Source organism: Xenopus tropicalis, chromosome 1 (genome assembly GCF_000004195.4).
Source record: "Xenopus tropicalis strain Nigerian chromosome 1, UCB_Xtro_10.0, whole genome shotgun sequence".
Lineage (NCBI taxonomy): Eukaryota > Metazoa > Chordata > Amphibia > Anura > Pipidae > Xenopus > Xenopus tropicalis.
In genome coordinates this window covers 146603114-146624998 of record NC_030677.2, presented here as the reverse complement: position 1 = coordinate 146624998, position 21885 = coordinate 146603114, and the positions used below count along the sequence as shown (strand labels likewise).

Genomic DNA, 21885 nt, shown 5'->3' with positions numbered 1-21885 from the left:
GTTTAAAATCTCCTCCAACCCTCTAGCCATCTTTTCCCCCAAAGCAGCTGCCCCATCATCATTGAGGTGCAGCCCATCCCTGGCAAAGAGCCATTTCAAAACTAAATTTTAAATAACATATGCATTTTCTGGAGGTGTTTCTAACAGTGAGTGGATGAGGCGCAGAGTAAGCTTCTTTTATATACGATGGCAACAGATGCATGGATAGACTTGCAAGGTATGTAAGAAATTGTCAAACCATACTGTAAAAATAAAAGGACTGTAAGTGTACTTACCTGTACTGGTATTCGTTTGGCAATGTCAACAATTAGTTCTACATTAGCATAGTTGTTGTTATTGGGTCCTCCTGGGACTGGCACATAGTGATCAGCCATTTTGATGTACTCTTAAAGCGGGAAAAGAAATGGAGAGTTCATATTATAGGAGTTGTGACCTACAAGCATTTCATGGAGCCCAGACATTCTCTATTTGACCCCCCAATGATAGGTGGCACAACAGGACCTGTTGTCTCATGACCACACAGATTTTACCTAGTTATGTTTGCATGCAAGTGCACAACACGTTTCATTCAATACAATAAGATAGGTATGGGATCCCTTATATGGAAATCATTCTCCAGAAAATTCCAGCTGCTGAAATTTCCCAAGTAAACAAAAAAAAATAAAAAGATGAAGACCAATTGCAAATTGTCTCAGAATATTACTAAATATCTCTAATTTATGGGAAATTACCACTTTAAGCCTTTTAATATAAATTGTTTACAACTTGAAATAAAAAAAATCAGGGTTATGCTTCGCTTTAAAAACAACTTTTGAATTACCAAAATAGTTTGTTTTTTTAGGGCAGGGGGTTGGCATGAGAATGAAACTCGGTGCTCACAGATATGGAAAAGGGGAAAAAAAGAAGTGTGAGTATTAGCACATTCTGACCTAACTCCTGTGTTAGCTAGGAACATTGCATTATCACCTGATGATAAAAGTCCAACATGCTTAAGAAAAAAACAGCAATTCTGTGACAAAGCTATCGCTAAATGTTTATCTTCAGAGAACATTTTCTAGCCGTCAGAGGATTGTTCTCAGTTCACAGAGAATAGCTACATGTACCCCTATTACATGAAATCAGCATGTCAGGCCATCAATACCAAGTTGTCACAAAGAGAGCAAAGTATTTCTCTGCAAACTTAACTGAATATTAATTTACCATATCTCCTATCTATTCCCACTGGTATAGGTATAAAACAGATGTTCAGAAACAGATATACAGTAAGTGTTTAGTTTTTCATAGCTATTATGATTGTAAGAGTAAATCACCCACTTACTGAAAGAAGGTAATCATAGGCATTTTCTTCTCCCACAATACTCCCATACAGTTGTTTTACCTGCATTAGCTTTGAGGTCTTCTGGGGTAACCATGACCACGAAACGGATTGCTCTTTCATTCCTGAACATTTCGTATGACCATCTCCGGATGGAACGCATGCACTTGACTGCTGCAATGCCATTGTTGGCTATGAGGACCTAGCAATGACATGTCAAAGACTACTATACATATTCCCCACAAATTACAATGTATAAGAAAGCCTGGCAAATATAAATGTTGTCAAAGGGACACCTGGCAAATATAAATGTTGTCAAAGGGACACCTAAGAAAACAAACCGTCACCACCAGCAACACAGCATCAAAACATGGGCAAATCTCTAATGGCAAGACAAATGCAAAGGTTTTAAAATGAAAGGATCAAAGTTTGAACATATTAGCCAACTTATATGATACTTATATATATTATTTTCTGGTGAGAATATATTCCCTGTTTACCTATAAAGGTGTCTTTAGCATGGGCAATCTATGGCTTTAAATAATGGAGAGAATTTATAACCATATTAGAACAATAATAGGCTAAAGGGCTTTACTTAGTCTGTCTGCGGTCATCCATTCCTACTTGTATGTACACTGAAGGCACAACATTAGTCTGTGTGCAGACACAATAGGGTTGATTCACTAAAGGTTGATATTTCGAGCGCTATATGTAGCATCAGTTCTTATTTTTTGCGACTTAACTTGTTAATGTAGACACAATGTTGTTTGCGTTATTTAACTCGGGATAAGCGTTTATCTTGCGTTATTTTCCAGGCGTGCGTTAATTCCCGCTGCGCGCAATATATTTTGCCTTGCTATATTAGCGCACGATTTAACGCACATAACCATTAGGTTCGTAAAACTACTTTTCTGAAAATAGCCATTTTCCTGAAAACTGGAGGATGCATCACTCTAGGGCCAACACATACTTGAAAAAATCCCACTGAAAAGTTCCTGTTGTATTGCCAAAAGCTCACGAACCACAATTTTCTTTAAGCAGAGACTAATGCGATATTTAGCACGTCTAATGCTTCTTATGTGTTTGTGAATCATGTTAGTGTTAGTTAGTGTTAGTATTATTTCTATGCGAAAATTAACGCAACGCGTTAAAATTAACGGCTTTAGATCATGTGTTATTTAGAGCATGCGATATGCGTCTTAACACACGCGATAATACTTTAGCGAATCCAGCATTATTTTTCGCATCAATTTTAACGCAAAAAAGCATGCGATAATGCTTATTGCACTTTAGTGAATCAACCCTAATGAGTGGATTTCAGTGCACAAATTCATAGTCTCATGTTTCTGCTCCTAAATTTTTCTAGATGCCACATTACCAACATTGTTTTGGCTTATGCATAACCTTCAGAGCATCTGATAATAGGCCAACATACTGGTCATTTAATTATTTGCCTTGCAATGACCAAACATGGAGTAGCCTCAACTACCTCACTGTTTACAGCACATTTAAGAACATATCTAAGTCAGACTATATTTCCAGTGGTGAAAGTAGTTTTATTCTGTGAACATCATTTATAAAACATCCAATCTATGAATTCTAACTATTAAAAAAGGCTAATGCATTAAAGTTGCAAAAAGACTGCAATAAGAGTTAAAACAACTCATAATATGATCAGTGGCTTAACTAGATGTTACTGGGCCCAAGCAAATTCAATTTAGGACCCCAAGACATTGGTAATTTGACCTATTTTTACAAGAAATATTAGAATTGCCTTAATGGGCCGCCTTGCAACCGTACTGGGCCCCCTGGCTACAACACTAAATGTGATTTAACTCAGACACAAAGATTTGAACATTGTCCTTTAGGTCTGTGTCACACCAGAAACTTCTGTCACTCCATGTGACACTTGGCTGCCGTTTGTTCTAGGGAGGGGCGGATTGAGGCTTAGCAGAATGCATGGCTATATCACGTGAGGGCAGTATGCAGTAGCTGTTCAAGTTCAAATGAGTCTTGGTTGGATTAGAGCTATGTGTGTTTTATCATGTGACAAACACACCCTTTCTGTCCCTTAACATTTCAATAAGTGGCCAGCAGATCCAAGAAATATTGTGTGCATATGGTCACCTAAAAAAAACATTCAGACTTATGGTCAGTTCTCTCATTTCACTAAATTACAAATCTTACAATTACGATTGTCCTCTGTGATATTTTTATTAAAAAATAAATGAAGCTTAAAATGCGTTTTGTGTTAAGAGAGACTGTTTTATGTTAAAGAAAATCTCAAGAAAAATAAACCATGCTTTTGAAAAAAATTACAGCATTTGTTGGAGCAAGATAATGCAAGCTTTGCACACTGTTTGAGCCAGATGTAACCTGTGTATCTTGGTTTACAAATTCTGCTACAAATTCTTAATTTGATAGAGTTCAGGACTTTAACTGGCCCATTGTTGGATATTTTTTTATTCTTGAACCACTTGAACATTTCTTTGGCCTTTTGTTTTGATTTACAGTCCTTCAGCTGTTACAATTTCATGCATTAGTTGCAGGCAAAGCTTTAGGTTCAGGATCATGCTTAATACATGCAGAAGGTACTGTTGCTAAGAAATGTCAACACTAACAGTGCCTGAGCACCTGGAGAAAACTCGATGGACCTCAGCCCTCATGGGCCCCACTGACCCAGGACCACTACCTTCCTCCCTCTCTGCTGACCAAGGTCTGTTGGCCAGGATCTGCTCACCCAGCCCCCTTCCTCCGGCTGAGATCCATGGCCCCAGAAAGAGAGAGGTGGTATGCGGTGGGGTGGGAAATTTGTGACCCAAGACTACTGCCTTCCTCCCTCCCTGCTGCCCAGGGTCTGTGGGCCCCCACACCCCCTACTGGCTGAGATCTGTGGCCCCAGGAGGAGTTACATGGTGGGATGAAAAATTGAGGTAGGGCTTGGGGGAGAAGTTTACGCAGTGGGGAAAGAGTTTAAGAAGGGGGTTAAGGGTAGCTGGCCTTTAAGGTGGAAGCCCCGTTGGGCCCTGAAAACCCCAATCTGACACTGAGCTAATGTATTTAATTGTAACAGTATGGAGAGTCAGCGACAAATAGCCGAGATGCTTTTCACACCTTCTCCCTATTAGTTCATGTACCTTTTAATATAGATGTCCTGGCCACTGCAGGTTGGCACTGTTTTCTACTGTTAAGTCTATTATCTAAATGTATTCCTGGGTCCTTTACTGCCAATGATACACCTTAGAAGACATTTAAATAGCTATGCATATTTTAAAACCATAACCAATGGCAATTAAATAGGTGTCACTGTAGAAGGAACTGTGTATAAATTTGCTTACCTTTTCAATAACCCGGTTCCCACCAAACCGTGTTACAAATTCATGCGGTGAAGCAACAGTGAAGTCCCTATGGAGATCCAGCTTCTTGTGATCTCTGCCCTTCTTCACAAGGTGTAACCCAGACATGCTGGACCTGGGGTGGGAAAGCACAGTCAGGAAAAAAAAAATGTAACCACAAGGTAACATGTTAAAGGGGATGTTTACTTTTGTATCAACTTTTTAGTAAACCACAGATGAACCTAGGGTAAACAACTTTTTAAAAAAGTCTGTGTTATTTATTTAGAATGTTTTTTCCAGACTGCAACTGAAAAAATGCTACTTGGTTGTCTGGGTCACAGACACTAGCAACTAAAAACAGATTAACTGTAAGGGTTCAACTGTATTGTTATTCATATTTCTAAATGCTCATCTTGACACCCTCCAAAACAGGGGGTTCAATTTAGGCCCTGGGTAGTGTGGATTCCCTTCAAGAAAATGTTCAGAGCTATTAGACAGGAGCAGAAGTCAGATGATTAACAGACCTGTAAGAGAAGCAAATTACTGTGGAAGCTGAAGTCTTAGCTAAAAGAGTGCTGTCTGTTTCAAGAGTCAGAACCAGCATTGCAGTACAAATTTATATACTTATACTTTCAGTAGCATGTAAATTTGTAAATATATTTAAAACCAATAAATAATGTTGAAGTGCCCTGGAAAACTGCCAAGAATTATATTTTCTTTCATTATGTAAAAGAAAATACATGTATTTTTGGGGGTAAAGATCCTTTTTAAGCTGAATTGAGCTCAATCACCAAGATTTAAAACATATTTGCATTGCACTTTATTACTTTATGTAGTTACTTAAAATCCACTGCTAATAAGCTATGCAGTGTGAAGACTTGTTCTAAATGACTGAGCTGTCAACGCTTTTGATTTGCACAGCACTGCATGGTAGAGCTGCTGCCTCCAAATGATTGGCTAGGGTTGGGGGTGTGCTAGTGGTGTGTTTGCCATTCACTATTTTCCCCCAAGGAATTTAAAAAGAAAAGAAAAAAAAAAGTTGAGACAAATCTCTACTTCTTCAGCGAACTGGAAATCAAACAGCAACAAAATGCATGCAGATAAGTTTATACATCTATCTTCTTTTCTAATTTTTTTTTCCAGGTTACTGATAATACAAATCTCCAGTTCTGCAGGTTATATCTTCTACTGAAAATTGAAACATTGCCATAATGTGGTGAAGGTCAAGGAGCACATGATAAACAGTACTGGAGGGAAGTCAGGGATTGGGCGTAAGTGCTTTTAATAATTGGTGGAAAGTATGCAGCAACATCTTTCCAGAAATGTTCATACGTTAAAGGGGAACTCACACTGTTACAAAAAAAAAAAATTCATTGATATTGTGGATGTTTAATAAATTTGCCAATAGTCTTTTTTGTTGATCTCTTACAGTTGTTAATGGAGTTGATGCTGCTGTCAAAATACCCTGGATAGCAACCTGCTAACGTACATGTAACTATGCAATTGTAAGGCTGATCTCATTATGTACTTCCTTTAGAGGGGCTGAACTTGATGGACTTTGGTCTTTTTTCAACCCAACTCAATTATATATCTATGTAACTATAACTCAACTCTGCTGTAATATCTGTAAAGGCTGCTTCTATCATACTGCAGTATTAAATGGGCAGATGAGCGCAGCAGTGTACACATCTGCTGCACTGGAGTATCTATAAAGGATTCAGAACTAGTGGTAGCGGGGATTGGGGGGGTGGCCCAGAGGAGTCCGGATCCAAGGGTCTGCTTCGTCTATAGCTGTAAGAAATAAAAATTCCCCTACCCAGCCACTCTCCTACCTGCAGGGAGGGAGAGGGGGACGCAAGGGACTCAGGTGGGCAAGAGACATCACGCAGGCAAACAGCAGGGAGTTGAGGGGCAGGGTGCTGGGTAGGAGTCCCTGTGCGCCAGGCCCCTCTGAAGATTTTTTTTTGGGGGGGGTTGGGGGGCAATGCAGACTACACCACTGGATTAAGGTTCTAAAAACGCCCTTAAAAAACAGCTGCAGAAAGATGCTGCTTATTTACAATACTGCTATACTTTTATAGAGCTAATTTATTGGTAAGGGAAACATTCAGTGGTAATTTGCGAGTTTAGCTTGTTTCTTTTTGAGGATGAACAAGCAAATTCTAACTGAGGGGCCTACCCATGTACAGTGCTTTATCTTATTATACCAGGCAAATAGGCTTAACTTGCCAAAATGAGATTTAAGCTAATCAAGTAGTTACTTTACTGTTAAATGCATTGTAAGCTTTTTTTCCACACTAAACACAACAAAATTTGGAAAAAAAAAACATCAGGGTCAGTTCACACTAAAGCTGGCCATACACGTGGCGATCTCACGATGTTTCGTACGACCGTCGGTCGCACGAAACATCGTCAGATCCGCCACACACCATTCAGGGCTGAATCGGCAGGTAAGGAGGTAGAAACAATAGGATTTCTACCTCCTTCTGCCGATTCAGCTCTGAAGGGAGAATTTTGGTCAGGCGCCTTCTATGGCGCCCGATCAAAATTTTCTAACCTGGCCGATCGGCGAGTCGACCGATATCAGCAGCTTCCTGCGATATCGGTCGGCTCGCTGACATGCCATACACGCACCGATTATCGTACGAAACGAGGTGCGTGTATCGGTGCGTGTATGGCCACCTTTAGAGTCTGCTGCAGTTAGCAACAACAGCTAAACGTCCCCAACCTTGGCCAAAAACTCATTTGTTGAGGCACATACCCATGGTTGCTTAGAAACCAGTGAAGTCTGCAGCATGATGTATAGATAAACTGGTCAGAAACTGCAGGCATGCCTTAAGGGGCCAGTTCACCACAAAATGAACTTTAAGTAGGAGGTTAATTACGTTTAGTTCTTCATTGCATAATTTAAACTGCCGTCTGATTGCTAGGATCCCTAACATTGATCAAAGTGACCTGTATGGCACAAAGGGACACTGCTGATTTAGTCTCAAAAAGAAAACTCACTTTAGGGTAGTGGCACACGGAGAGATTAGTTGCCCGCAATAAATCTTCGCTATTGCGGTCGACTAATCTCTCCAACATGCCATCCCACCGGCAAGAATGTAAATTAGTCGCCTGCAATAGTAAAGATTTATGGCGGGAACTAACCCCCCTATGTGCTACTGCCCTTAGGGTGAAGACACACAGAGCTATTAGTAGCAGCTACTTGTCACAGCTACTAAACACCAGAAAAAACCCTGCCATAGACAATACTGAGAACTGCACCTGGTAAAACACATGTAGAGACAATTATCAGTAAATGATCAGCATTGTCTATTTCTGTAACTGTGACATGTAGCTGCTACTAGTAGCTCCGTGTGTCTTCATCCATATACAAATATTGTGTTGAACTTCCCATTTAAAATAATATATTGTTACTACCCATATTTTTTTCCATACAGATTTCCCTGGTAATTTATTTAAATAACCTGGATACAAGTTTATGTGTATGACTCATCACCCACAGACAGGACTGCAGTTAGCAGTAAAAGTATATTGAACATCAGCTGAATAAAAGGGCTGACATGAATTGCCTACTGGAAGTGCAAAGTTCTTAGCATGTCCATTACTGTTTACAGCACAATAAAACTCCCTATTATAATTGCTTCTGGGCATGAAGGAAATATATATATATATATATATATATATATATATATATATATATATAGACACAAAATAGCTGTTATGTTACCATATAGCCTTTTTGTTATCAACATTATTTCATAACACTTTCAACTGTTATAAATCTAGACCGAAAAGGGGCATTAATCATCTTTATTGCTTTTTATTCTGTTCTCTGCATGAACATTATTTCCTCCACAAAGGTTTCCTATAATGCTGGTTAGGCCCACAGTCACTGACTGCCTCATCCTAAAAACTGCCCTTGACATTCTATTGTCAACAATATATTACTATTAACAATACATTTATACAGTGCCAACATATTCCGCAGGGATGAGCTAACTGTGAAATTTGTGGTTTCAGCAGCAGCAAAAATCTTCAGCATTCCCACTGACTCGAATGCATTTCAGTAAAACTCTGTGGTTCTTTCAAAATTTTTAGAGAAGCTAAATGCCAAATTTGCTCCTTACTACTTATAAATACAGCATCCACGGACCCTTAGGGCTATGACAGACGGGGAGATCAGTCGCCGCGCGAGAGAAAACCGGCAATTTTGGCACCGCGTAAGGCATCCCACCAGCGATTTACATTCTAGTCGGTGGGATGGCATATCAGGGAGATTTGTTGTGCGGCGACTGTCACAAACCTTCTTTGTAGAGGTGAGGACAGATTGTAGGGTAATACCTAGTAATAAATTAATTTTCTGCTTTCTTCAACAGAAGAAACACCTAATCAGAACACAACACCTAATCTTAAACTGATGGCACTTTCCAGCAATGCCATAAGCTTTAAACTGATGTAGTTATAATTAATGGCATTAGCTTTTGATTAAACAATATGCCAGGGATTAAGCCTCAAATACCTTTGTTAAAGTGGCCATACATTAAAAGATCTGCTCATTTGGTGAGGTCACCAAACAAACAGATCTTTCCACTGTTTGCCCCCCTTGAGAATCACAATGTTGGAATACAGGATTAACAAGCTGATGTGGTCCCCACCCTGGGCGATCAACATCTGGCCTATTTTTAGCCAAATATCGGTTGGGTAAGCCCATTAGAGGGCAAAAGAAAAAAAAAATACACATGTGGCGATTACAAGCCCTTACATGTTTATTTGCAAAAAAAATGTAACATAGACAGAGCCCGAAACAGGGGCCCATACATAACCAAATCCAGCATTGGAATTTCCACAGGTGTCATTTTAGATGGCAGTCATGACTTTCAAACAGTATTTCTTTACAGAAAAGAAACTGTAAATTATCGGTAGTTTTTCCTTTCCACCTAGCTTAACATTCCTTCAGTATATTCTACATACCACTGACACCTTCTACGTGCAATTGATGCCACATCACTCACTTTGTTGACTCCTGGTCTCATATCTCCATCCATTGTACAGCACTGAGTAACATGTTGGTGCTATTAAATACATATTAATAATAACAGTAACACCCCATGGTGGGAGTAGCACTTAGATAATGAATCAGTACTCTGTTAAACATGTATAGCGCAATTAATGTGGCCCAAAGGACAAACACCCATGTGCAAGAGCTCTAAAGAAACTGATTGCCATAGGTTACATCAGTGGGGCATAAATGTATAGCACTGCCTATAGAAGTACAGGTATGGTACCCCTTATCCAGAAACCAGTTATCCAGAAAGTCCCGAATTATGGAAAGGCCATCTCCCAAAGACTTCATTATAAGCAAATAATTCAAATTTTTATGATTTCCTTTTTCTCTGTAATAATAAAACAGTACCTTGTATTAGATCCCAACTAAGATATAATTAATCCTTACTTACTTTATTCAATATTTGAATGATTTTCATCAGACTTAAGTTATGGAGATCCAAATTACGGAAACGTCCCTCATCTGGAAAACCCCAGGTCCCGAGCATTCTGGATAACAGATCACATACCTGTACCACTATATCAAAATCTTTATACATTCAAAAAGAAAAAAATGTTATGAAACTCTAGTTTTATTTTACCAATTACATTTATTTTTAAGACATGTATTCTCTTTTTATTTAACTAGACATATTATTATAATTCTAAAAATGATATAAGTGTACTGGAGAATGACGCTAGGGTTGCGGGATAGAAGCTAGATAGACAGATTGTCTGAATGTCAACTAGCAGGTTATGAATAGTAACCCAGTTTATACTAGGAATACCTAAGAAGCACTGTACTATTTTGAAGCATTCCCACAGCTCAACAGAGCTGGTTAGAGGCTTGGCATCCCTCTTTTAAAGCAACAAATCTATGTATGCAAGAACATTTCTAAAATGCATAAGCTGTTGATCTTTCCTAATCCAATGATGCAGGCTGACTGTCCCCATGCACACCCAACCTGTGCTCCTTCAGCACTTACTGAGCTACAATTCCTGAGCACCGGCGCAGCAGCAATCTGGGCACCCCTGCAGATCTGATCTCAACCAGTGCTTACCCCTGTCACTCACCATATGGCATCTTCCACTTCTTCATGACTGCTTTTACAGCTGCTCTCCATGTCCTTTGACTCCATTCACGCTCCTCATTAACATACAGTATACAAGCTTATCTCATCTCCACTGTTTAAACAGCACAGCCTACATTATCACATTTGCTTTGACCCCCTCATTCCTTCACTGCCTGTGTCACCTTCTACATCCAGATCAGGAAAGGCTTTTCTCTTGCACTGATCACTTCCACTATAGAACTTAGGACTATAGATCAGGACTTTGCTCCTGCATTCGAAGAGCTAGTACCTGCTAGCCTAGAAGCACACTACACATTTCCACCCTATCCGGAGAGATCACCCGCAATCCAAACATCGCTTACAGCCGCAGCTGGTTCATTTCTTACTCTGCATTATTCTCTTTTCACACTTAGAAATGTTTGTACAAGTAGAAATATCTCCTAAGGGGAAAGTATATACCGACAAACACTTCCTACCTATAATTATTAAATAAACTGGAAATGTTCTCACACTAGTTGTCACACAGGCTTCTGGTAACTGCAGCTTTATACTTGAATGCACAGAAGTCACAAATGATTGCCAGCAGAAAAATGGTTACAAGAGTGTAGTTACTATGTAAGCAGCACAAAAATGCTCACTATCTATACACAACACAATGCAAATGGGAAACAATCACATGCAGCCTAAAACTCCCAATAGACCCGATAGGAATTGCAGTTAAGGAACGTTGGGAGGGCTACGGGCTGTCCTACATTGATCCCAATCATTGATCTAAAAAATACTGCCATCTGTCTCCATTGTGTTGCTCTTGCTGTTCAGTTGCCTGATTTGTGATATTATCCTCCAGTCTCCACCAGCCTTTGTAATCACTCAGCCACGTGGCCGTGCTGCCACCCTAAATGTACACATGCTGTGTTACACTGAAGGAGACTCCACTGACCTCTTTATGAAAGGCAACCAGCGGTCGTTCTCCTGTTTCTCCATCATGCAACATGGCTTGGTAACTTCATGTGCACAACCCTGCCCCCCTTGCTCGTTTCTTCTCCTCCCCCCCCTCTTCTAAAACTTCATACAAAGCCTGTCAAGTCTTCCCCCTCCCTTTATTTGCTTCTCTTTCCTGGACTCAGCAATCTCTGCTCTCTAGCAGCCCCTTATGGTATTTACAGGGATTTCTCATTTGTCTTGGGGAATTCAGGAAAAACTCATATTACCCTAACGGTCCTAACAGTTACAGTTTATCATCATTATTATTATTAGTATTATAAAAGTGCCAACATAAGTTTTATACCTTTTGAAACTTAAAAAAGTCCCATATTAGTCAGGAAATGGGACAGTCGGAGCCACAGGAGCACTTTAGCACACCATTGTGTGGGTTCCTTCCTGCCAGCAGTGTTTATACTAAAATACATTTGTTTTATGTCATAGACCTTATTGCCTTACCTCTACAGAAGGGCATTTATACTTGTGCACCTGAAGTGCATTACAGAACCCTTTACGGATATGTGTAACTGTGCTAAAGGTGTTGTGCAATTTAACATTCAGAAAAAAAAAAATTGCATTCTGAAGCTGGTACGGAATACATGCCAGCTTTCGGAGTAAAATAAAAACAAAAAACTTTTTATCCAAACAGGCGTATAGCGATATGGAATCTATTATGTTGCTCTCAGTGCCCCCAAACCAGGTAGTTATTTTTTTGGCATAAAACCCAGCATAAAGCCAAACAGAGCCTTCTATAGGCTGCCAGTGCACACAGGAGCTGCCAAATAGCCCACCATAGCTCTTATTTGGCATCCCTGGAACTTTTTCTCATGCATGTGTTGCTACACTAGGAATCGCCAGTGTAGAGGCCTATGCATTGCTTTGGTTTTCCAAAGTCACACAAAGTTTTCTCCTGCAGGCAACTTTTCAAGACTTCAGAAAACAAAAGCTGTGCGTGGGTCTTTCCCACCGGCGATTGCCTTTGTTGCTGATGGAAAGGCATTTCGGAGTGAGAAGTCACACGCTCTAGCAGAGATCTATCGCGGGCAACTAAATCACTCTGGGACATTAGCCTAAGGCTAAATAGTGTGACTACATGGCAAAAGAATGTCTGTGTAACATTCGGCTGTTCGGTCGCAATCAGCCCCTTTATTTTAGCAGCCCAAAACATAATTCAGAAAACCTGAATCAGACCCCACACAGTCTGAAATTGACAAATGACAAGTGATGGTTCCAGTGCTTGTCAAGCAAGTTCAATGGGGAGCTGTCTATGGGGGCTATTGTGGGCACACTTTTAAAGCTTATACTTACAAGCATTTTTTAAATGTGTTTACAAACACATGCTGACATGCGCTCAAACATGCACATCAAATTCAATTATTTTTGTGAGTTTGCGTGCTTAAGCTAGTTATAAATGCTCAGTGCCACAAAATAGTCAGCTTTTTTGTTAAATTACTGGGCAACATGTACAGACACATAACATACCTAATGTAGCTGGAGAAAATAATGGCATTGGGGTATTTTGGGGCCTCGAGGTGTTTATTACATCAGTAATCACTGTGCATAGTTGCTTTAAAATATATACAACCCTATTTCACATCTGTCTCAAATATATAAAGGTGGTTTTTCCACAATCCCAGAGAGTATTAAATATTTTAAAAGAAAGGGAAGGATTGCATATAAAGGAATGGATTTACCATTAAGGATAACCAGCAGTGCACACAACTCAGACCTCTTTATCAACAAATACTTTAATACCTTTAGATACTGTGATTGCCAATTAATGCCCATGGTTTTGATTTTTCATTCTTTCTTGCCTTTACAAAAGGAGTTAGTCAGAATATACATGCATATAAAGCCATGTCTGAAGCTCAGCTAATTTCACACATTATCACAGCACAGGCTGAAATTCATACATTGAGCTAACAAGGAGGCAAATCAGACATAGTGCAAAGACACATGGTGCTGGCTGCACTCATTAAAATGCTGCATGCATATCAACAGGTTAGTAACCAGCATTGCAGCCTGGGGATTTTATAGGTTTTATTTTTAAAAGAATGCAAACCTAAAAGTGATAATCCAATCCAGTTATTTCCCCATGCCCAGGGCCGGATTTGGGCCATGCCAATGTTAAACCAGAGGGGACTTCGAATTTTCTATAATCTTTCTGTTCTAGATGAGGTATGGTAAGATACTTGTAACATTGTAGTACCTTAACAGTGCATTAGCTGTGTAAATGTTCTTGTACCACTGAAGGAGCACATCTGCACACATAAAAGCTCTCCATTTCTTATAAAAAGACAACTTGTTTCCAGTGCATAATAACAAGCCAAGCAGTTAGGTTTCAGGCAGTAGCCAAGTGTTCAGATGTCTCGAGCAGAACAGGTTGATCCACAAAGACTTCCTTTGATTTCTCTGTTATTTAGGATAATCTTCTTCTTGTTTGCATGCAAATGGTTAAAACAGCCTGTTAGTGGACTGGTAGAACCTGTTTAGATTCCCTTTTGGGACTGGTTTACTGATAGGAAACATTCCCAAAAAAACGCTTTAAAAAAAGACTAAAAAGTGCTGCTATATGAACAACTTGTCTTCACATGTGTAACAAGCAAATACTGAATGGATATAAGAGGGAATATACAGAAGTGGAGTTAGCCTGAAATTAAAGTTAAATAGACAATGCAAGCCAATATCACTGGAGGGCAATTCGCTAGGTAATTCCCAGTAGTTCTAACCACTAATATGGGAATCAATGCTGGCACTCCTCTTCTTTAAAAAATGCAACGGACTATGGTTTATCCTACAGAAAATGCCACCTAGATCTCTTCACCGTTATCCTCTGCTTCACCCTGGGCAGTATGGAAATCCTCGGGCGATTCCTGTACTTTGCATGTGCATACCTTCAACTTCCAAGGGATCATTGGGAAGAGAAGGTAAACTGGGTGTGGTGTACTCTGAAAATGAAGTCTGGGCTGGTGCATTTTTTTTAAGAAGAAAACACCCAGTTTTAGATTTTTAAAACTTTCCTTCAATTTGTGAAGCTTCTTAAATTGTACTCCAAAGTAATACAAAAATTGCCCAAAGGACAATGTAATGCCACTTACAATATGCCTTATGCACATTACTTAGGAAAGGCTTTTAAGGATTTGACCATTTTAGTACAAGTGATTTTTTTGTACTCTAGTTTTACAGCACTCCACCTCTGAATAACCATCTGCGAGGGGAATTCACCAAAGTGCAGTAAACTGAAATTGGAGAGAAATATCAGTGGAGTTACTGTAGAACTGGTACATGATTAAAAGAGACTTAGAGCCACTATAAGGACAGCTTATGGGATTTGAAGCTTAAACATTTGGTTTGCAAGACAAGTCTTATGTGAGTATATAATGCTAATCAAGTGTCAATAAATGAAAAGATAGCACATTCAAATGATTTCCTTTCTTTTTCTCTGGAATAATAAAACAGTAGATTGTACTTGATGTTAACTAAACTGCATGAATCATGTTGGTATAAAATCAGTCCTATTGGGTTTATTAAAGGTTTACATGATTTTTAAATTTTTAAGGTATGGAGATCCAAAACAGAAGGATCCCTTATCCAAAAGGCCCAAGGTCCCAAGCTTACTGAATAATAGATCCCATAACTATGTTCTTATTTTACTTTGGTATCAGCACTCAGAATCACACAGCACAAAGCATTAGAACAGTGATCCCCAACAAGTAGATTGTGAGCAACATGTTGCTCACTAACACCATGTTGCTCCCAGTGGCCTCAAAGTAGTTGCTTATTATTGATTTTCTGGTAAGGAGTAGTTTCTGTTGCATACAAACCAAGTATAATGCCAAACAGAGCCTTCTGTAGTCTGTCAGTCCAAATAGGGGCTATTAAGTAGCCAATTATAGCTCTTATTGGCACCCCCTGAACTATTTTCATGCTTGTGTCGCTCCCCAACACTTTTTCCATTTAAATGTAGCTGGGGATTAGAAGAACAAATTAGAGGAACAAGGAACACGTTGATTGTTACATCCTTTATATTGTTACATCCTTTATATATTATGATATTGTCAACAAATAGGTATTCAACCGCACAGCCCTTAGATCAGGCTTGATGCATCAATCCTCACAAGACACACCGCTGAGCCATTCAGTACAATCCAATTATAGAGGAGAGCACCATAAAGCAGAATTCTGCTAAAATGCTATTTATTTCAGACCAAAATACACAACATGTTTCGGGCAATGTGACACTTGATAAAGGGCGTCATATTGCCCGAAACATGTTGTGTATTTTGGTCTGAAATAAATAGCATTTTAGCAGAATTCTGCTTTATGGTGCTCTCCTCTATATTTGGATATTATGATATTGTGTGTTAGTACCCGACTACAGGGCATCATGGCATATGTATGCTACTGAATATATGGTGCATCACTATTTGTTCTTGACTGTCATGTTACTTTAAAGCATGAAAAGCAAACAAATCTGGTTAATCTGGAGAGCAACTTATTTGGCATTTGCTGTTGTTAATAATAACATAGGCAAGTCAATAAAACAATTTCACTTTAAGGTGTCTTACACGAAGGCGTGTCTGCCCGCTGATCAAAAATCAAGTGGCATTATCCTGAAACAATCGTTTAAGGGAGAGGAAAGGTTGGGAGGCTCCTCCCAGTCACTGTAATCGCTTACCTGAACCAGAGCAGGCCAGGATATATGCGAGTATTCCTCTTCCTCCTTCGGTTTTTACACGTGCAGTAGAGTGAAAAGCCGAACTTTAACAAAAAAGCCATCTGTTTCACTCAAGTGCGCATGTCTGATCCCCAAGATAGCTGCAAAAGGAGAAGGAAGGAAGGAAGAGGATTGCTCATCTGCATTTACCCCGGGCCAGTGCAGTTTTCTCCTAAAAGAAGCCTTTCGTTCACCTTTAAAAGTACGATTTGCCCATCAATGAAAACGACCTTATGATAATTTGACGGATCGCGCAAAGAAGAATTTTAACGTGTATGCCCAGCTTTAGGGTTCATACACAGTATGATACATTTTCAGTGCTTTCTAAACATTGCATACCACAAAGCAAATAGAACTACACTCACAAATTTATTTAATTTTGTTTTCAATCTACTGTGCTTTTCTAAACACAGCAGGCACATTTTCTAGCCTTTGATGCATTTTTTAAAAAATTTGGGGCTGTGAAAAATTGTAAAATACATAAAATATGCACTGTGGCCATATTTGCATTAATACAAGTTAAAGGAGAACCAAAGCCTATCTACAATTTCTGATCTCTTTCAATGGCTTCCATCCCTCTCCTGGACAACAGCACCCGTTAGTCTCATAACTAGTTCTATCTATTTACCAGCAGCTGTCAGGCATGAATAAACTTTTAATAAGATGTCATGTCAGTTAACAAAGCAAACACCATCTACTGCCAAAAAAAGTGGCAAGCAAGAGGAAATTTCCCTTCGTAGTATAATCATAATTCTGGTTTACCCAACACTAATCTGGAAACGTACACAGCAGATTCATGAGAATTTTTATTTAAATTTTTAAATCCGACTTCTGTAATCCTTTTTCTAGTTCTATCTTTAAGGGCTGGATTTTACTCCAGTACAATAACACTTACGGTGCTTACCTACAAAGCTGGAAATAGAGAAAGAGACTATGAACCATGTTTCAAGGGATACAACTTGGGGTAACCTCTAGGAATAAAAATACTAGCACACTTGAATTTTACTGCACCCTCCCTGATCCACATTGTCCCCACCTCCCTGCTGGCAGTCCCTGCTCCACTGTTTCAATTGATGAAGAATTTGGGTGCTGATTCTATACATTGCAATGGAGCGGGTTAGTTACTGCAAACTACTGACAGCAATTTATGAACCTGTTACTGCAGGTGCCGAAGGTGCAGGGCTTACATCAAGGTAGCACCAGAAAAACATGGGTGAGTTGACATGTCTGCACACCACCATAGCTAGAACAATAAACGTTATATTAGAAATACAGTACACAAACTTGCATCATTGACCTACCGCTCACTCGCTTATTCACTTCACAATTCATCCAGAATACAGCTGCAAGACTCATCTACCTTACCTGCAAAACCACTTCTGCGGCACCTTTCTTCAAATCCTTGTATTAGCTACAAATACATTCTCACATCAAATTTATACTTCATACACCTACGTATAAAGTCCCTGAAAACAATGCTCCACCTTACATTTCAAGCCTCACCTCCAGGGATACTCCAACACATTGCTTTTCTAAGGATTTTAAACTTTCTTCTCCCCTAGTAACTTCATCACAAGCACGCTTCCAATACTTCACTAGAGTAGCTCCCTACCTGTAGTATTCATTACCCCCACAGTGTCGCCGGTGGAAAACCCTTCACATCGTTTCATTTTCTAAAGTTCCGCAAAGTTGCCTGCAGGAGGAAACTTTGCACAACTTTGGAATACCAAAGCAATGTGAAAGGCTTTCCACCGGCGACTACTATTTTTGGTGGAAAGCCATTTAGGAGCGGTTAGTCGCCCGCGATAGCATGTATGATCTAAAACAGGGGTCCTCAAACTTTTTAAACATTGGGCCAGTTTATGGTCCTTCAGACTGTTGGGGGGCCATACTGTAGTCCTCAAACTACACCCCCCACATCCTCAAACTACGGCCCACTCCCTGCTGCGTCCTCCCGCTCCCTGCTCCCCGCTGCATCCTCCCACTCCCTGTTCCCCCGTTCTCCGCTGCATCCTCCAGCTCCCTGCTCCTCCGCTCACTGCTGCGTCCTCTGCATCCCTGCTCACCCGCTCCCTACTGCGTCCTCCGGCTCCCTGCTCCCCGCTGTGTCTGCAGACAGATAGTAGCCAGGGGTGATGGGATCTGGCCCATAGGCAGTAGTTTGAGGATCCGTGTTCTAAAATATCTGTTACATCTAGTGCTATTATTACCATCTCCCTTAAGTTAACTTCTTTTGTTAAATGTATCTCTGTGACAATGGACAAATGGTGTGAAACCTGCAAAAATTCTGGTGTGCAGTTTTAAGACATTTGCTAAACAGCACTAAAGGTGGGCATCAGTGCTGGGCCAAGCAGCCCGGGAGCCCTAGGCAACCTGGTTAGCTTGGCCCTTCCATCCCCCCCAACCACTAATTCGATCGTTTGGCCCTATGGCTCCAAACTATCAAATTAGGCACCATACACGGGCAGATAAGCTGGTGAATCAGTCTAAAGAACCCGAAATGGCAGCTAAAATCTGCCCATGTATGGCCACCTTTAGTGTGAAAATAAGATGCAATGTGGAATACAATATTACACAGAATTTACTACATTACTAATTTCTGTGCAGAAATTGCTCCAAATTCCCAGAAAAAAACGATTACAAAAATTATTCACGCCCTGTTGAGGGCCCTAAAAAATACTAAGGATGTACCAAATACATAATTTTTGCATTCAGATGAATACCAAATCCTCCACAAAAGATATAACTAAATTCCAAACTGAGCCATAATTTACATATTTAAATATGAAAAAATTGCATCATTTGTGAACTTTGAGGATTTTATTGGCATATATTGGTGGGACAACACAAAATACCAAGATCACATTGAGCAACACAAATCAAACATTTAATGTGGTTATACTAATTTATCTCTTCCAGACCTCTACAAAGGAGGAAAGATATCAGCCCTGAAACATATTATGGATAACTCAACCTCACTTTTTTTGGCTATTCTTTGGTATTCTTACCTCATAGTAGGTAATGATTCTGTTTCTGGCAAGGAAGATAAAGATGGAGTCTGAGAACCAAGGCTTGCCTGGCTGTTTCTCTTTGTAGTTTTAAACGATCCACAGGCAAATTCATCATCATCGGAGTTGTCCTCTGAGGAGCCCAGGATGAATTTAGACAATGGCTGCTTCCTTGGCTTTGGATTTACAGGTTCTGTACCTCTTGAGGGTGCAAATTTCAGCTGCTTCTGCTCTGGTTTGGAGAGAGATGCTGCACGTGGTGGTAAAGTGCCAGAATTGACTCCTGAGTTTGTGTCTTGTATTTGACCTGAGGTAGTTCCTTCTGCTTGGGTCCTGAGAAGATTGTCATCTGACTCAGCTGGAGTTTCAGCTTCTGCTATTGGTGGTTTTGGCAACTGCTCTTTGTCACCTTCCATGATGCTTTCAACAAATTCAAACAGTACTTTCCGCCTCTTAGAACGTGATTGTAGAGGCCTCTGCACATGTTTCCAAATTAGCCAAAGTAAAAAAATGAAAGACAAGATCTCCAGCACCATCTGAAAAACTGCAGTTAAAAACAATAGAGCATTAATATCTGAATCACAGTGAAACCTGAATTTTACTTAGCCTGAGTTTGTGTTCCTGCATTTTACACTGTTTTTTGTGGTCCAGCCAACATATAAGGCATAATTCATTTTCCTGATTTTACATTTTCCTTAATTTTATATGATTTCCCTGAAAAATGTAAAATAGAGGTTGTACTGTATGATAAAATATTTAACCATTTGGCACTGCTATTTCTTTTCAAAGGAAGTAACTAAATACAAGTAATGGGAACTGTCAGAAAACAAAGTCATCAAAATCCCCAAAAATGTATGAAAAATTTTCCTTCGCCTTCTGGTGGCTAGTTGGCCCAGTGGCCAGCAAGGTATGAAAAAAACCCAACATAAGATTACTAGTATAAACATACTAATATAATGTAAAGAAACAGAACAGAAAATGAATGTAAATTACAAAAGTACTCAAAAAAGCATTCTGAAAATGTTATATACATTTAGGTGTATAAGGTTCTTTAAAACACTCAAACAGAAATGGAAAAGTATATTCTTATATTGTAGAATGTTGGACTGTGGACTGTTAAATTACCACATACACTATCTGAGCTTACTATCTAATTATGTGTATTGGCAAACGCTAAAGTGACCTTCAAAAGGACATCAGGGTGGAATATATTCTATTTCTCAATCTTAATTCTTGTGCACTTGTACACGTAACACAGACTGAACTTGCAGTGAAACTGAAATAGCAAGAACATACAGTACCACACAAGGCAGGTTGTTTTGCAAGGCCATTGTAGCAGAGAGAGAAAACGATTACCACGGGGCTACAAATTCAATGCCAACATCTCTCCAAAATATAAACATCTACTTTGCATAGTAACTGGATCTAAGTGTGGCAAAGGTCATCTGGCCTCACAAGCCATTCTATAAATGAAACAGCCCTTGCTAATGACTTAAATATTTCCCATTTCTCTTACACAGAAAAAAATGTCATTAGGAAAAGAAAGGTAAACAATTTTTAAGCCACCAACAACAGGTATTATAGACCTGTTCTGTAGACATTCACATAAATGCTAACAAGACTGGGCAAAGCCCTTAGCCACTGAAACAACATTTAGAGCTAAGACACGCAGAGTTACTTAGTAGCATTTACTTGTCATGGCTACAAAACAGCAGAAAATACTATGCCATAGACAATACTGAGGATTGCCTCTGCTAAAACACACCTAGAGACAATTATCAGTAAAGTATAAGCATTGTCTATTTTTGTAGCTGCGACAAGTAGCCCCAGGTGTTTTTGCCCTTAGGGTGAAGACACACAGAGCTACTAGTAGCAGCTATTGATAATTGTCTCTACATGTGTTTTAGTAGAGGCAATTCTCAGTATTGTCTATGGCAGGAGATTTTCTGTTTCTGAGTTAAATAGCCTTGAAAAAGTAGCTGCTACTAGTAGCCCAGTGTGTCTTTACCCTTAACTGTATAAAAATAGAAAGAGACAGACCTGGGGTCATTACTGAGGTTATCTCAAAATACACCAGCAGCAGCAGAGTACAATGAGTAATAAGTATAATAAATATAACAATATAAGTATAATGACAATATTCTGCACAGAGGTCTCAAAATATACCTTCTCAGAGAGTATAGAGTAGGCAATGCCAGTGAGAGCGGTCGCTTAGCTTTAGCTGGACAAAGAGAGATAGTAGAACATCTATTAAGTAAATGAAATATGACTTGCAGTAGGTACAGCACATTGTGCAACAGATGGACAGCCCCTGAACTCAAGAACATTTCATAAATCCACACATGGCATTAATCCTATCTATGGCATTTGGGTTTATGCAACAGGTACTGAATAAGTTAATACAAGT

The 21885-nt window shown here is 39.5% G+C and overlaps 1 protein-coding gene and 1 long non-coding RNA gene across 9 annotated transcripts in view; one reads left to right on the top strand and one right to left on the bottom strand.

Annotated features, from left to right (window-relative positions):
* The window catches only part of acacb (acetyl-CoA carboxylase beta), a 66825-nt gene that overhangs the window by 44595 nt on the left and 345 nt on the right, over nt 1-21885 (bottom strand). For 2 of the 7 annotated variants that reach the window (XM_012957141.3, NM_001137614.1), the window contains 4 exon segments: nt 19479-20022; nt 4654-4786; nt 1379-1517; nt 276-385 (listed from right to left, as the gene is read on the bottom strand). In XM_012957141.3, the coding sequence (XP_012812595.1) occupies nt 276-385; nt 1379-1517; nt 4654-4786; nt 19479-20014 (918 nt within the window). In that variant the 5' untranslated portion in view covers nt 20015-20022. 7 annotated transcript variants of the gene reach the window in all.
* Nucleotides 13842-20243, top strand: LOC108645148. 2 transcript variants are annotated; one of them, XR_001923442.2, is made up of 3 exons: nt 13842-13931; nt 14932-15122; nt 19390-20243. It is a non-coding gene; the product is annotated as an uncharacterized LOC108645148 (long non-coding RNA). The 2 variants fall into 2 exon arrangements; XR_004219816.1 differs by lacking the exon at nt 13842-13931 and adding an exon at nt 14593-14680.